General features: G+C 32.1%; 2 protein-coding genes across 5 annotated transcripts; one reads left to right on the top strand and one right to left on the bottom strand.

Moving 5' to 3' along the window:
- Positions 1-1,262: 1,262 nt before the first annotated feature.
- Positions 1,263-7,560, top strand: LOC114374763. 4 transcript variants are annotated; one of them, XM_028332436.1, is made up of 6 exons: positions 1,263-1,703; positions 1,998-3,164; positions 3,276-4,265; positions 4,363-4,448; positions 4,769-5,040; positions 7,167-7,560. In XM_028332436.1, the coding sequence occupies exons 2-4, from the start codon at positions 2,130-2,132 to the stop codon at positions 4,390-4,392; spliced, it is 2,055 nt and encodes a 684-aa protein (XP_028188237.1). In that variant the 5' UTR covers positions 1,263-1,703; positions 1,998-2,129; the 3' UTR covers positions 4,393-4,448; positions 4,769-5,040; positions 7,167-7,560. The 4 variants fall into 4 exon arrangements, with proteins under 4 accessions (XP_028188237.1, XP_028188233.1, XP_028188234.1 ...); XM_028332432.1 differs by lacking the exon at positions 7,167-7,560 and having other exon boundaries at positions 4,769-5,361; XM_028332433.1 differs by lacking the exon at positions 7,167-7,560 and having other exon boundaries at positions 4,651-5,361.
- Positions 7,561-7,874: 314 nt separating this feature from the next.
- LOC114374764 lies at positions 7,875-12,776 on the bottom strand. The gene is made up of 7 exons (XM_028332437.1): positions 12,382-12,776; positions 10,786-11,193; positions 10,538-10,614; positions 10,018-10,054; positions 9,547-9,751; positions 8,381-8,726; positions 7,875-8,275 (listed from the first exon to the last, which is right to left on the bottom strand). The coding sequence occupies exons 2-7, from the start codon at positions 11,114-11,116 to the stop codon at positions 8,150-8,152; spliced, it is 1,122 nt and encodes a 373-aa protein (XP_028188238.1). The 5' UTR covers positions 11,117-11,193; positions 12,382-12,776; the 3' UTR covers positions 7,875-8,149.
- Between the last annotated feature and the right edge of the window lie 4,047 nt (positions 12,777-16,823).

Here is a 16,823-nt window from a genome sequence, read left to right as displayed (position 1 = left end):
AAGTATTATCCAATTTATTGGCTTAAATGTTAATTTTTCTATGTTATTAGTCCTAGAAGATTTAATAGTCATCACAAATAAATTCGTATTTGTGAGTATCACTCCAACTTTAATTCAGATACGATACGGGTACGAATATTATCCAAATTATTTAAGAGAGAATGAGATCAAATTATATCTATGTTCGTATTTATACCTGCTATATTACATTTTTTTTATAATTTTTTGTCAATATATATATATATATATATATATATATATATATATATATATATATATATATAATATAATATAAGATTTTATTGTTATAATTTTTTAAAATATAAATCAATTAGTTTAATAGTTAAATAATTAAATAATAAACTTAAAACATACATTTAACTAAAAATATAATTCAATTATTATTTTTTTAACTTTAATTTATTTTTTATTCATTATATTTATACATTGTTTGAATTAAAATATAATTAAAAACTTATATATGATTTATTTAAAAATATATAAGTAAATTAAAATTATAAAAAATATAATAAATTACACGTGGATATACCCAAATCTGATAATTGATAAATGAGTTTACATCTCTACACATTAATTTACTTAAGCATTTCATTACATTAAAAAATTAGAACAATTTATTGATTGGCTTTCAAATTTGTACAGCCTTTCTATAAAAAATTGCTGCATAAATTCATAAAAAAAAAGTATTTGATAGTTAGTGTTTTCTTGTACAGATGTTCTAAAATTCAAATAAGATAAAATGATTATTTTATGCAATTTGGGTTTTTATTTCTTTTGTGTTTTGATTGTCTTTTCTCCGTCCTTCGTTTTTCGGGAAGAGAGAGATGTCTTGGGATAATTTGCTTGCCCGAAAACAAAATGATTGAGAATGATATGATGATTAATTGCAACGTGGACTCAGTCACTCAGCCACTGTGAGACACAGGAAAGAGGACTTGTCTATTTTAAAAATGGTCGGTCCACAACCTACTTCAATGGAGTTAACTGTTCTTCACGATGCATCCCTGGCCCATCACTTTTCATTTAAACCTTTTAAAAGTTAGCTTCCTCACTCCTCAAAATTTTATTGTATGACAAATGTGTAAATATGAAATTAGACAAAAAAAAAAGTCAGGCTTGACTATTTATGCAGCAATTTTTTATAGAGTGTAAGAAATTAATTAATTTCCTTTTAATTGTACTTTTTAATCCATGAGATTTGAATAAGAGTGTAAGATCTTATTTAAACTGACTCAGTCCAGTGTCAGTTTGTTGGTTCAAGTGCAGTGAGTGTTACGAAGTCGTTTTGGAGTTGAGTTGAATATCGATATCTATCCATTATTTTCACTAATCTTTCACGAGTCAATCGCGGCTCCTCCGCCGTTAACTGATGAAAATGAAATACAAGAAACAAAACAATAGAAGTCGAGAAATACTAAAGGTTGTGTCTTGTCTGTTTTTTTACTTACTTCCTACTCATTCTTCCCACAGCATCATTTAACAACCATCCATTACCATTCCCTCTGATCTCTCTCACCTAGCTAGCTACTCATCTTCACTCCTTGCTCCTTCCATTATTTTCTTAGATTCTGCATCACCGTGTTCACAAAAAAAAAGAAAAAAAAAGCTTACACTAGTTACTGAGCACTACTACTGAAACCACTTTCCTTCTTGGTTTGCTTCCGTGGCCAGACCCATTAGAGGTTTAATCTTTTGTTCATTATCACTTAAACTTAATTGTTTTCTCTTTCCTTAGTGTTATTGCTGAGGGATAGTCCTCACTGTTCTTGCTCTAGTTAATCCACTCATAATTATTGTTTATTATTTGGGTCATTGAGGAGAGAATAGACCTTCTCATGTTCCCTTGGCTACAATCTTACTTTTCATTAGTTATGTCTGTGGTGCTTCTCTGTTCTCACTTTTAAGTCCTGTTGAATTGAAGTTTATATTGTTATTTTAAGCCGTTAATAAATCAGTTCTTGCATATTCTTTTTCAGGTTTTCATGATTGGTAGGAGGTTTTTTTTTTCTTTTTTTCTAATCATTTACTAAAAATTAGTGTATGATATTGTCTTGTACTGTGAACTTGTGATTGAGAGGGGCTGCAAAGCTGTTCAATTTTGGAACAAGATGGCTGAAAGGAGATTGAATATTAATGCCCCTCTCATGTCTGTGAGACGCTCTTCTGCCACACCACCATCCTTAACTGAAGCAAAGAAGAAGATTCTAGAGAAACGCCACACTCTTCCATACTACAAATCAGACACATCCTCAGATCAGGTAACAGAACCTGTTGCAGTACCTTTCAATTGGGAGCATATCCCTGGAAGACGCAAGGGTAATGGTGGATCTGAGCCTCAACCTCCTAAAGCCAATTCAATCACTCCAAGCCCAAGGCTTCCCCCAGGAAAATCAATCAATGCTACCAAACAAACATTGGAAAAGGAAAGTAAGACTGCAAATAAATTTAAGTCCTCAAATAAATCAAAGTCTTTCAATGTTAGTGTGGTGAAGGTAGACTCTGACAAAGAGAGAAAAGCAGAGAAAATAGTTGAGAGCAGAAGGTCTAATGTGAAGTTTGATGACGATGATGATAATGATGCTTATTCTGATGCCCTTGAAAATCTGTCACCTACAGAATCATTCTCCATGAACTGTAGTGTGAGTGGTGTAAGCGGGCTAGATAATCTGGATGCAAACAAGTTCGGAACCTTTTCCACAGATCAACAGACTAGAGACTTTATGATGAGCCGATTTTTGCCTGCTGCAAAGGCTATGACCTTGCAGCCTCCTCAATATTCTTCAAAAAAGCAATCTGTACTAGTAGAGCAACAACCTAGAGATGTTAGCAAATTGGTTCGCGAGGAAAAGAAGCCATTGCCTAATAAGCATAACACTGCTATTATACCATACACTGGTCAACATCAAGAGGAAGAAAGTGAAGATGAAGTTGATGGTTATGAGTATGATAACTCTTCTAATATTGCAGCTAAAGGCTGCGGGTTGTTACCTCAATTGCATATCAGGAATTCATTGTGCTTACTGAATCCGGTTGCTGCAATGAAAATGAAGAACAAGGCTATCTTGCCTCCAGCCAGTGAGGTTGTGAAACCTAACAAAAGTTCTCATATTAGATCTTTTAGCCCAGTTCCTGCTGTAAAGAAGGTAAAAACAAAGAAACTCCTTTGCACCCTTCAATCCTTTTGTAGATCAGCATTCTCTAGTGATATTGTTTTCAACATATTTACTTATTACAATCATGAATATTTTCTGCAGGCTTGGGAGGCAATTCACAAGAGCAAATCAAGCTCTAGGGCTGCATCACCTGACAAGCAAGAGGGTAAAAAGAAATGGACCAGTGAATCAAACAGATTTACCTACTCTGGTGAGTTGCTGCCAGGTAGACTCTCTCCCTTTCGTCGTTCAAGAGCTGCTGCTGCTGGTATATCTCCATGTCGAAGTAAACCTCAATCTCCCTTTCGTGGTGCTAAGTTGCCTGGTGATACTAAAGAGGCTGAGAATTATATGTTTGGCAAGGTGAAATTCCACAGTGGTGTGCTTGGAAATGTTCATGATGTGCTATCCCAAGGAGCCAAAAGAACTTCATATTCAGGGAATCTCACAATTGAAAAGACATTGTACGTAGATACTGCCAGTACAGCCAAATTATCATCTTCAAATATAAGTTCTTTAGATATCAATCAGAGGGTAGATACTGTGGTTGCAGACTTAGACAGAAGCAGGGGGAAAGGAAGTAATTCCTCCTTTGGATCTTCTCAAGTGATAAAGCAAGTACATGCTGTGGAAGAAAAGGTCACGTTTGATACTGATGTGTTAAGTTCTTTGGATTCCATTCCACCAAGTTTGTATAGTTATTTGAATCTTGCAGCCAAAGAAAACAAAGATTTAGGATTGACAACTGATCAAAATATTAGCCAAAAACCTGTGTCCTTGCAATCTGTGCAAGGGACATTTGCTGAAGATTCAAAGACCAACACCCAGCAAATTGTGTTAGCTAATGATTCAGGAAAAGGTAGTGCTGAATCTATTGTGTCTTCTCTTCCCCCACCTTTGCCAAAATCACCTTCGGAATCCTGGCTTTGGCGTGCCTTGCCTTTAGTTTCTGTGAAGAATTCTTTCCTGCACTCAAGTCAAGGTACTCAATCCAAAGCTAAAAGGCATGATTCTAATACATCTGGTAATCTCAAGTGGGAAACAATAGTGAAAACTTCGAATTTGCATCATGATCATGTTCGCTATTCTCAGGTAACCTTGTTAGTTGTTATTCCTTTTGCCCATAATTTTGTGTAACTCAACTCTGGTAGTGACAGAGATGAAAATTCACATTTAACTTTCTATGCAGGAACTACCCACACGCAAATCTCAGCACTAAATCTTAGACATGAAACTCCGTATCACGTTATGTTCCAAGCTTTTAGTATACTTATGGTATGTTGTCCTCACCTTATGGAATTTTGGTATTATAGCATAAGTAAACATTAAGCCTTCAAACTTTTTTTTACATCAATTGATCATATCAACCTTTAAATTTGACCCCGTTTACATCAATTTTTGAAAGATTATATTTTGTTCCTTATTGAACCCAATATGAAATGGTAAAGTAATGAACTTATGTAAATTTCATGTACAGGACTTAAAGCAATCAATGTAAACACACTGCTTGAAGACCAAAATATCAGATATCTTTTTCACTTTCTATAAAGTATCATGTCTTTATTATTGTTTTTTTCCTTTGATTTTGTTTCTAGCGGTTGACTTCACGCTCCTACCCCTGTTGATTTTTGTGATACTGTATTGTTTAGAGAGAAATCAATGTCATTTTTTGGTGATCAATAAAATTATAAAAGCAAAGCTTCTTCTGGACTAGTGGCGCTTTCAGTGGAATCAAGATTTCCTCACCTGCCCTACAGAAGTGGATATCAGCTAGTACTGTGTGCCTTTTCATCATGTTGCTTTAGTCTTCTCTTTTTTCTGCTTAATCAGAGGAATGATCCTTTAGGTTGCCTCACCTGGTGTTCAGGTATAAGCATTATTTTTATGTCAACTGACATAAGTGATTACTGTTATCCAAGCTTTGTTGATTGTTTCCTTTTTTATTTTTATACACATAGAAAAGAATCCTTTTCAAATATTTTAGTTTGGCTTTCCTCAACACTTACAGAAGCTTTTGTCCAAGTATGTACATCAGATTAATTCTGATTTGAGAGAAATTTCAGATTCTCGTTTGTTTGGGGTATTCGTATTTCTTATGTGATGATGTTAACAAAACCTGGCACAGCAACAGAACAAAGAAATTGTAATCAATTGCATCATTGATATATTTAAGTAATTGTAAACTATATTAATGCTGTTCCCTTCATGATTTTCTCAATATCTTAATTTATTATGCTTTTCAAATTCAATGAAATTTGAACCGTTTGACATACTTCAAGTCGCCACCGCCAAATATACCTTATGATTAGAGCTACTTTGTGAGCATAATCATGCAGAAATGGACGAGTCAGTATCTTTTATCTATCACTCTATCGTAATGTTTGTCCTTACATTTTGGCCTGGTATTCAGTTGTACCCTGTCATAGTTCATACCATCATTCGGAAATAATAACATGTGAAATGACAGAAATAAGCGATTAGGCGTGGTTTGAAAACTGCGAAACGCCGAATAGCACAAGTAACTTGACAAAACTGTGTACGAACACCTGAGGGTTATATCTGTTGAATTTCATCATTACTTTTTTCCCCTTTATTACCCCTGATATCGTCTCATTCTTGCTCTTGAAAATATGAGCCCAATGTTGGTTATTCGGTTATATTAAATCCGGGTACCATGAAAGAAAGGTTTTGGCATACGTCTTGGGCACTTGGTTCATTCCAATCAATGCTAATGCGGCTTGGTTCAATAGGATTTGATCACTTTCAATTGTAATTTGTCTCAAGTAATCCCTCTTTGGTAGATAACTTGTGCCACACGTCCTCACCAATGTCTGGTATATCACTTAGCCTTGGAATGGAGTTCGTGTCAAACCGTTTTGCCGTATAGCATTACTGATACATGCATATAGCAAAGTATGAATTTTCCCATCGCTTTCTCAAATATATACGGTATTATAGTATCGTTTATTATCATATTTCAAATAGGATTTAATTTGATTGTAACGACTGTTAAAGTTTTTTGGGTTTGGGTATACCATAATCCAACTTTGACTATAGCAATTTAATCATGTCCATAGCAATTAAATTCTAATGTACTATCATCTAATCAATTTGGTTTGGTTTGGATAAAAGGTGAGTTTAGATCTATTTTAATTCAAAAAGTTAATTCATGAATGAGAGTTGTCTCTCATTTATATACTTTATTTTTATTTTTTATTTTTAGTTGATGTAAGACTTGTGTTTTTTTCGATATATCTCCTAGTGTCAATATTTCTTGGGCTTGATGTGTGAATAACAATGATAGGTGATCCTTTGGATTAATCTTGAATATGTTTTGATACATTGATTTTTATATAACTAATGCTATTAATTTGTTATATAATTGGTTACAGAAATAACTAATTTGTAACTAACTAAACTAATACCAAACTTATGACTAAACTAATGTATATATGTAACAGGCATTTGTTCAAAATTTCAAACTTAAGTTCCTTCCGCAAGTCATTTTGTAAATTGTTTCAAATCGCTTAATGACAATAGAAGAATAAAGCGGAAAAGAACGAGGCGTTGATGTTTGATTAGAATTGGGGGCTATAAACATCCCAATGTTTCTGAGTTTAGCGCTACAAATATCCCTTAAAGAGAAACATCTGTCCTGTAGTTAGTACAGGTCGTTAGAGGAGGTTGGAATTGAGAGATTATAATAACCAAAAGGAAGGGTCATGACTCACGAGAATTGAATCCATCATGTGAATCCATATATAGATATTAGATAGAACATGGGGATGTGTGTTACAACTGTCTGTGATCGATCTACTGCTGCATTCTTTTTAAGGGTCGTATAAACTTGTTGTACAAATAGTGAAAAAGATTAAGAAATGTAAGTACTGTTTTTATTTTACTATATTATATCCTCTATCTATTTGATTAATTAATTTCTTCATTATTTATTATTTCCCTTTTCTCTCTAATAGTATTATTTTTATGTATTAGTTGATTAGGCGTCAGCCTAGTCAATGCAGATCAAAACAGGAAGTTGGAGGGGGTCATCTCGTGGGAATTTTGTTAAGAGTTGAGACTGAGACTCTGAAATAGTGGGTGGGACACACATAAAGATCGTGGGAATTTTGTCAGAAACCTCATGCTGTTCTCCCGCCTCCAGCTACCCTCCAGAGAAGTTCCTTATCCAATAGTGACAGATAAATAAAAATAATAATGCTATCAAAATGATACAAAAATGTGGAGTGAAATATAAATAAAAACATGTAGAGATCAGTGTCATCATTCAAATAAAAGCATGTATTGATAAATTTTATTTTATTAATTACATGTACATGTACTGGTGAAAATATTTCTCAAAGGGCATTGACAATTTCATGAGCATGAATCCACGCTTATTACTTTCTCATTTCCTCTCTTGTTAAAACACGTTATATAAACACTTAAAAAAAACACCAAGTAATGTATGACTAATTAAAAGTACTCTACAAAGCACAACATTGTTACTCTGTTAACTTATTTGAACCATTAAGATGTAAATGAATATAACGGGGAGAAAGCAGTTGGAGAGAATATGAATTAATAAACTTTCAGTTGTTGATTAATGCAAAAGTGGAGTATCTGTAGTAAAGCAAGACCGCCATATTTTCACTGTTTGTTCCATTTTCCATCCTTTTTCCCTTGAAGTTACTCCTTGTTCTCTTCATTTATATTTAGTGCATTGATTTAACCAATCACTTACACACGAAAAATCGCTAATGGGGAATTGAACTCACTCTCAATCAGGATACATTTCCTTTTACAATCAAATCCTATGTAGGTTTTAAAAAAACTATATATATCTAACAAAGCCCATGTCCTATCGCTAGGGACATTGATCCTTGTTGTACCTATTTTTGGTGTTTGGACGATATACCATCTCTCTATTTTTATGATTAGCTAGGCTATAGTATCTGCGTTATTGACATTACGAAACTCTAAGAAAGTGAAAGCTTAGTGCTGATTTCTGGGGTTTCTCTATAATGATCCATCTTGCCATCGGTTCCAACTGTACATGTGTGACTCAAACCCAGTTGCAAATCAAGAAATTGTTGCTCGTCTTTCTGCATAACAAATTAAATGATTATGCATGAATGGTGAAGAAAGAGCAAACATATATATGTAGATGAATACAAGTGTCTTATTTTTGTTACACCCTAATAATTTACCTTAATCCGAAATGGAGGACCAAATTCTAGCTTTAAGCTGTTGGAATTGTTGCGAGGTTCATTGGAGTTGTTCGATAGATAATCTATGATGCTTGTGTTGTTCATAAAACTACTCCATTCAGCTGGTTGAATAGCTTGTGACCCAATTTTAGGAGAATCAATGGAAGGTAACTTTTGGAACTTCGATTGATGATTGTTCAAAATTTCTAACGGAGGCCACCTTTTCTCTTCAAGCAATTGGCTTGGTCTCATGGGGGCAATTCTGCCGCGTGTATCCTTTGGTTGAATTTGGCCTGAAGCTATTGGTATTCTAAAAGCTTGATGATTGATGTACCAATGCTGGTGCCTAGAGTGGTTACAAATTTAACAAAGGTTACAATAAAATAATTTAATTTGTTGAATTTTCTTTTTGTAAAGAGTAAAGATATCAATACACCTTATTTTTGGGATGTATGGGTGAAAAGAAGGGAGAAGTAAAAAGAAAAAATAAAAGAAGGAAAAAAGATAGACATGATAAATAATGTGATAAAAAAATAAGAGATAAATAATTAAAAAGAAAACTAATTTGAAACTAAGATGAAAGAAAAAGTAAATGTGCATTTAATTAGTATTTTTCCTTTTGTAAATCTGTGGAAAACAAGACGAAGGATTTTTTTTATATCAATGGGAACCTGAAAGCAAAAACAAAAAAAAAAAAACGTACAAGAGGAAGGATTTGAACATGAACTATAGTTGTCTCACCACATTTTTCATACCAATATCTTATTACATTCATTAAAAAAGAGTCTTTTTACACTATTTCCCTTGTCTGCTCAGATAATTTATACTGTCTCTATTTTAAAACTGTTGTTGTTAAAAAGTTATTGCAAATAAATGAACAAATGTTTAACTAATATAGTTATATATTTTGACTACAAAATCAACAAAAACTACAAAAGAGAAAGATGATAAGTGAAAAAAGATATTGAAAAACGAATATAAATATTAAGTGGAGATATAATTGACAAAAAACAAATATCAAGCCTTCAAATTTTATAATGACAAATTATGAAAGAAAATAGAAAATCTAAAATTATAATAATTTTGAGGTGGAGGGAGTAATTTAAGACAAACTTATTATTAATAAATGGTGCAAATAAAGTTATTCAAATGCTTGCAATATTTACCTTGAATCGGTGTCGTTTGTAAGTGAACGTGATAGGGAGAAGGAGGGCTGCAGGAGACTTGGGAAATGACTATGTTTGTTGAAATTACTTGCTAGAATAATTCCACCATTTCCCATCTTAAGATGTTGTTGAGGACTTATGGACTGATGGAGTATCAGAGGTCTACGAACTACTTCCTGGTTTGACCTGTACGTTTGACTTAGTACTGCACAGTAAATGTGAACTGCATTGTCAAGTTCATGAGATTTTGTCTAAGATAAAGAAACCCTAACCCTAAATTCTTCCTCTAGCTATATCACTTTGCTTGATTTAGGATTCGTTATTGGAAAAAACGTAATTAACCCCTCCCCGCAAATAACATCCCTTGTCCAGCTTAAGTTTAATAATCAAGACTAACAAATTAGAACATTATTGCGTGTATTGATTCATAAACAAATTACAAACCATAAGAATTCAGGATAGTACTTGTACCTTGCCCAGCCTCGTCAAGTTTCTTGCTCCGATACATCTGAAGTGAAAATTGAATATTGATTATATATTTCAGCTAATAAATAACTGAACTAAATATTTATTCATTAAATTCGTCACTGGAAAACTTATATCATGAGCACTCAATTTAGTAAGTTTGGTTTGCTAAATTAAGCTTATAATAAAAGTGACTCACAATTAACTTCCATACAAACATTTTTAGTTTATCTTAATAAAATTTATCGTAAACTGTAAAGTTTACCAAAAAGATTAAAAGCTGTTTACAAAAGAATTGTCATATATGATAAATTAAGCTTGAATGTATTTGTATAGACATTTTGGTCTCCACTGAGCAGAATTTTAACGTGTATTCAAACACACCCTTACCCTTAATCATTTGGAATGGACAAAATGATTAGTAGATAAGTTTACACACATTATTATATGCGCAAAAATGAACTTTAAGGAAAAAGTTAATTAATTTAAAGAGCATTTATCTTAAACCTCAATTCGTGCTAGCTACCTGCAAGTGACTCTTGACATGAGCAATGCTGAGTCCTCGCACATTCATCAGTTGAAGCACCAACTTGGGTGTAGCTCCTGCACAAAGTAATGCAGATAGTTCAATCAAATGTTTTAACTTTTTCACTAGCTATTACGGGAAAGGATTGGTTTCACCTATAACAACTCGCACAACTCAATATTTCTGATAAATAAATAAATGAGTACTAATGCTTTAGTAGATATACAAATTAATTAATAAACACTCACTCTCTTGACCACCAAGTCTTTCAACAGCATGCGCAAATGAATGATGAAGCTCAGGAGTCCACCGAAGCCTAGGCATCTTTGATCTAACATATTGTCTTACCGTTGTTCCTCTTCTCTCATTTCCTTCTCTTGATGATATGCTACTTCCATTCGCTGAAGTGCCCTCATCCTTTGCTTTCTCATTGGTTGTTGTGAGCTCATAGCACTCTTTTGTATCAGTGTTATCTTCAGTACTGCAAGCTAATTCTTCATTCAAGTCAAATGAAGAGCATTTCTGGGAACATCCCGATGAAGTTTCCTCATTGTTATGAATTTCATACCCTTCTGACATGTTTATTTGTTGTTGCACGGGTTTTTGCCTCCAACCAATTGACTTCTTTTGTCGTTTGCAAAGTTGGAATTTCAGGTCTGGAACAAACAAGGAAGTAGTATTTTAATGTGCAGAATATTAAAGTGAGGTGAACAAGAATGTGTAAGGACAGGCTGTAATTTCTCAACAACAATTACTATGCTTTAAATCTCTTCAAATAACTGCACGGAAATGCTATGAGGTGACGGTAAAGTAACAGTGAGAAATTAAGGCAAAAGGCATTTATTATACTAGATCCCCATTACACACAAGTATCGTATATATACCACTATATAAATATAAGAGTTCGAAAGTCAGGACTTTAGTGTAAAGAGTGCAACCAACTTCTCTACCGTGAAGAGGTTAAAAAATTCTAATGAATGTCAGGTTCAGATAAAAATATTTTAAGAATTTTTACCTTATAAGTAGCTTTTGTAAATCACAAATTGAAGATATATATGGAATGCCTCAAGATACGTGTAGAAAGGGGTTTCAAATTAAATTAGTTAAAGAGGAAATTCAAACAATGAAGTAGATTGGTGCAAGTTTGTGTGACGAATTCGATCGTTTAATTAGGTCTCATTTCACTTTTTCAGTCAATAAACTACCAGAAATGGTTTTCATTTAACTACTAATTAACATCAGATTCCACTCAATAGGTTCCTGACAAACAGAAAAAAGGATCCAGATAATTTGAAAAATAGTATGTTCATGAACCAATGCAACTTCTTAATTCTCAACTTATATATACTTAAAATTTTATAGTATCTTATGTGAAATGGACAGTCTGGATAAGAACAAGGTGCCCAACACGCATATAACAGCAAGAGATATATGATCACATGATGAGGACATCAGAGATATTCAAAGTACAGTACACTCAGATACACAAAACACATCTTGCATGATTAGTTAAAAATGAAAAAGAAGGAAAAAGCAAATGAAAAATTATCTTTGGGACAGAAGTTGTGAATTGATTATGAAATCTTCAACAAGCTCCAGTGCCGGGAGGAACCACTAGAGTATGGTAAGAAGAGAAAACAAATTAAGGAACATCCATGATCCTAAGAAAACCCCAAAAGGGAGATGGGAAAGAAACTCATCATAAGAAGGAAAAATTTACAGATGAAATCATTCATTAGTTGCTCAAAAAGATATAGAGAAACAAATATAGCAAAAGCATATATAGAAACTACATAATCTTTAGGTGTTTATCCTATTTTTCTCCCCTAAACAGTAATACTAACCATCTAAGATGATGATGTCTTTCTCTTCCAAGTCTATTGATCACGTGTTGTGTGCAACTGCATATACAAACATATCTTCAAATCAGTAATCTCTAGAAGGCTCCATCGCTCAGCATGGACTTAAGGAATGAGTCATACACGGATTGAAGTGGATTAGTGTTGGATCGTATGATGTTTCTTTTATGGGTGGAGGGTGTGAAAGAAAGGGATGGGAGAAATGCGATAAAAATTGATACCTGGTTTTAGGGATGACTTTTTGGTAAATCATTCATTCAACAGCATAATTAATTAAGACTCACACAAGTTGAAGATGAAAGAAAGACTAATTGGGTTTTCCAAAGGAAGAAAAAAAGAAAATATTGAGAATAACAAAATTCGGACAGGCTACTTGTTCTCTTTAAATTGTAATAAACCTACATAATGAAAACAGATGCGGCTGGTCCCTTTTGTACTGTTGGAAATCATGTGACAACTACCACTCTTCTCTCTCTGGTTCTGTCTCTTTTCCTTGACAGTTGTTAAAATCTACCACCCTTCTCTCCTGTGGCTCGTGATTATCTTAATTGTTGACCTGTGTTAGAGACTTTGCTTTGTTAGCTAGGGTGTGAAATATTTTGTCTAACATTCACCATCATAATCATAGATAGTCTAACCTCAATATTGGTGCAAGTGCAAGTATTATTGTGGGGCCCAATCCTTCATCAACATTTTCAATTTTTTTCTCACCTAAACTAAGACTTTTTTCCTCCTATTTCATGAACCACTGGCCACTGTTTTAATTTTACTTTATTTTTCTTCAATAGTAACACATGTTTCCACAGGCCCCCTTCCCATGTGTGTGTAACTATGACGTCTGATTTTTGGCATAGCATTAGCAATTGGACAACCTAAATAATGCAGTAATTTGGGGATGTGTGGATTTTAAAATAGTCAATTTTGGTGTCAAATGTGCATAAACAAGGACGTGTAAAACTTATTGTTTGAGGTACTTTCAGCTACAAGTGATTGCAATATTATATCATAGATATGCACATTCGACAAATTGTATTTAACTTTTTAATATTAGGGCATGAGCTATGACTAGAATCTTGACTACAACTTTTAGACTTCCATGCACGGGGAGAGAACAGGAGATGTTATAATAGGGATCGATTGCACGCATCCAATAATGTAGAAAATCATTCCTATATATAGTACAAGCATCTTTGGTCAAAAGATTGCATTACATAACTTGAAACTGTCTAATTGATTAATTAGAATATTATTTATCCATATAGTATCATTTCACTTTTTAACAGAAAAGTTTATTGCTGTAATTAAATAGAATGAATATTTGTAGAATGGGGAAGAAAAGTAGGATTCGTTAGCATTATTGTTTGACAATTGAATTAACTTCGAAAAGCAATCTATAAAAGGGAGGGGGAGTTGAAACTTTGATCAACTTTATTGACATCTGATGATGCATCCAACTCGATCTTTTTATAATTTGCAACACACTATATGGTTTTTAATCTATCTTTAATTTGTCAATCCCAGATTTCATACCACTACTAGCTGTTTCATACACACCTGCAGATTTTTTGTTAAAAATGAAAAATGTTTAAAAACTTTAGAAAGGACATACACAATCCATCATAACAATTCACAAAGTAACCATTGCCTGTTCTTGTTTGTCTATTGTCTGACGTCCATATTTGACCCCAGCCACAATGTATATCATTTGATCCAGGTCAATATTCATTAATTGTTACCCAGTTCAATGCAAAAGATCCAACTAAGGGAAACATTAACACAAGTTGGGTAATTGAAAATGAAGATGGTGGGTATAGATATAATATATGGCAGAAGGTAGAAAGTATATAAACAAGGAAAACTTGTCTCTCTCATAACATGTGCTGTTGACATAGGAACATATTCTGATCATTATTTTCCTCTCCAATTCAAGGGTTTTTAACTTTCCAAGGTTCCCTCCGTTTGAAGGGATTTGGGTTGTTTTGTCCCAATAAGACTAAGAAGACCTACTCCTTACTCCTCAGCATTCGAATCGGCTCATGATGTCAAATATTTTGGAAGAAATAAAGTAAGGGGTTTGAAGAGGGGAGGAAAATATATGATGGCTTATTAATAAGAAATTGAAAAACACAAGTTTGGTTTTCTCCTCTCGTGAGCACCAGAGTTGACATTTCTCATTATATTATACCAGTATTATCAGCCCGTACTATGTTTTAGCATACACTAATATATACATGAAAGTTTCTTTTTCAAGTATTTTATTTTGCTTATATTTATTGTTTTGAGCAGAAAAATGCTAACTGCAGCATTGTGATTTTTAATACATAAAACTTTAAATAATATTAAAAAAATTATAAAAAAATGTCAAGACTATAATTCATTTTTGTTTTATTTGAAAAAATATTAACATTATAATTTTATAATATAATGCATAAAATTTAAAATGATTAAAAGAGTGAGTTTGATTTCTATCATTAGAGTTATATTATTAATCAATAAAAAAATTATGTTAGATGTTATTTTTAAAGTAATTATATTATAAAATTAACAAACTAAAATCAGAAAAAAAATGCAACAATCAGAAAAGTGCATTTAAATCAAATTCATTAAACAAAAGAAAGATTGAAGAAAAAACGAAAAGGGAAAAAACGCCGTTACAGTAAACTCGGGACTTCAATTTGTAAGAATCTTCCGAAAAATTAGGCATCTTTTTTATTATTTCATGGATGAAGACGTGGAACCTAGCATTACTGAGATACATACATATATATATCATTTTTAATTGGTCACATAGTATCACTTAAAATAATTAATGTTAATGTGACAAGGTATTATACTTCTTGTCCTTCATTATTGTTATATATTTTTCTGTTTCTGTTATGGGGCACGACTATCTTATATAAGATGGAATGTTACTTAATCAGATAAAAATATTTATTTTAGGAGGGATTAAAATATATATTAAAAGTGAGAGGGATCATTACTATAATCTAAATGAAATATTGTTAGAATTTAATGGGTATGTATAATCATTATAACAAATTATACAATTAACTAATTAGAAATTATGTCCAATATTATTTTTAATGTAGTGATTATTAATAAAATTAATAATTTTATTATTATTATTATTATTTTATATATATATATATATATATGATTTGTGATCAAATGATATCATAAAATATTTTATTTTGTTTGTGTATATTCTATTTTATTGTATTTAAAAAAATAATTTTATTTATATATTTATAATTTTTCTTATTGATTTATATCTTTTAGATAAAATAATGAACATTAAAAAAAATATATATATGTTAACTTTTTATTTAATACTATATTTTTGTTAAATGATAAATTATAAAATATTTTTTATATATATAACATGACTCTAATTTAATTTCTACTCTTTTGAAGTATGTGTAGCACACATTAAGCGAATGCAGCTTAATTGATTAAGCAATAAGTGTTATAAATTTCATGATCAATTCCTATATAAAAAAAAGTACGCGTAAGACATCATTTCACTGGAAGAGAACAATGTATTGAATATACATGAGAATCGACCAATGATCGAGGAACGAAGGCGTTTCAAAAAAGAATCATTATTTTTTATAACAAAAATAATAATAATTATTATTATAAGTAGTGCAAGCAGATGATTTAAAATTTACAAATGACAACTATATTTTGGTAAGTTCTATACAGTCCCAGTCCCTAGCTATCCTACAAGTTCTTAACCTTTGCTGGACCATTTAAGCCTGTACAGTCCCCCCCTCCCCCCTTAAAACAAAAATGATTATTATTATTAAAAAAAAAAGTGTCCTTAGTGATTGAATAGATCCACCTATAGAGTTGTTGGGAAGTAACTATAGTCACGGTTGTCCATTAATAATGCTTAAGATTCATTCAGGGATCGACTGGGGTATATAAAATAACCTAACATTTTTTCATGCATATGTTTGAGTATTTCTAAATTTAAGTAAAAAATTAAAGAGAATAATAAATGTTATTATTATTAAATATTTTATTTTATTAGAAAAAATTAAATTAAATAAATTATGAAATTACTATAATCTAAACAAAATATTTTAATGAATTATTAATCTTCTATCTACTACTTAAAAATGGGGCTCGAGAGGTACTTTTTTTATATGTTTTTTTCCATAACATTTTATTTTAGTTAGTGTGACTGGGGACTGGGGAGAAAGTGAGATCAAATTACTCAAAAAGATGGATGATTCAAGAAATCCAATATGCAACCAAATTGACTAATTATGTCGTCGTCTTAGTAAATAAGGTGAATGCCAAATGATATTGGCAGGCCACGTATACATAGACCTCAACAAAATACACCCATAAACTTGTTCCCTCTCCTAAATATTAACAAGTTAGTAGGCAGTTCTTCTATAGACACCAAATTTTGTTAT

The sequence above is a fragment of the Glycine soja genome, chromosome 11, assembly GCF_004193775.1.
Source record: "Glycine soja cultivar W05 chromosome 11, ASM419377v2, whole genome shotgun sequence".
NCBI lineage: Eukaryota > Viridiplantae > Streptophyta > Magnoliopsida > Fabales > Fabaceae > Glycine > Glycine soja.
Note: the sequence above shows the minus strand (reverse complement) of the source record. Positions and strands in the feature narration are given on the sequence as shown.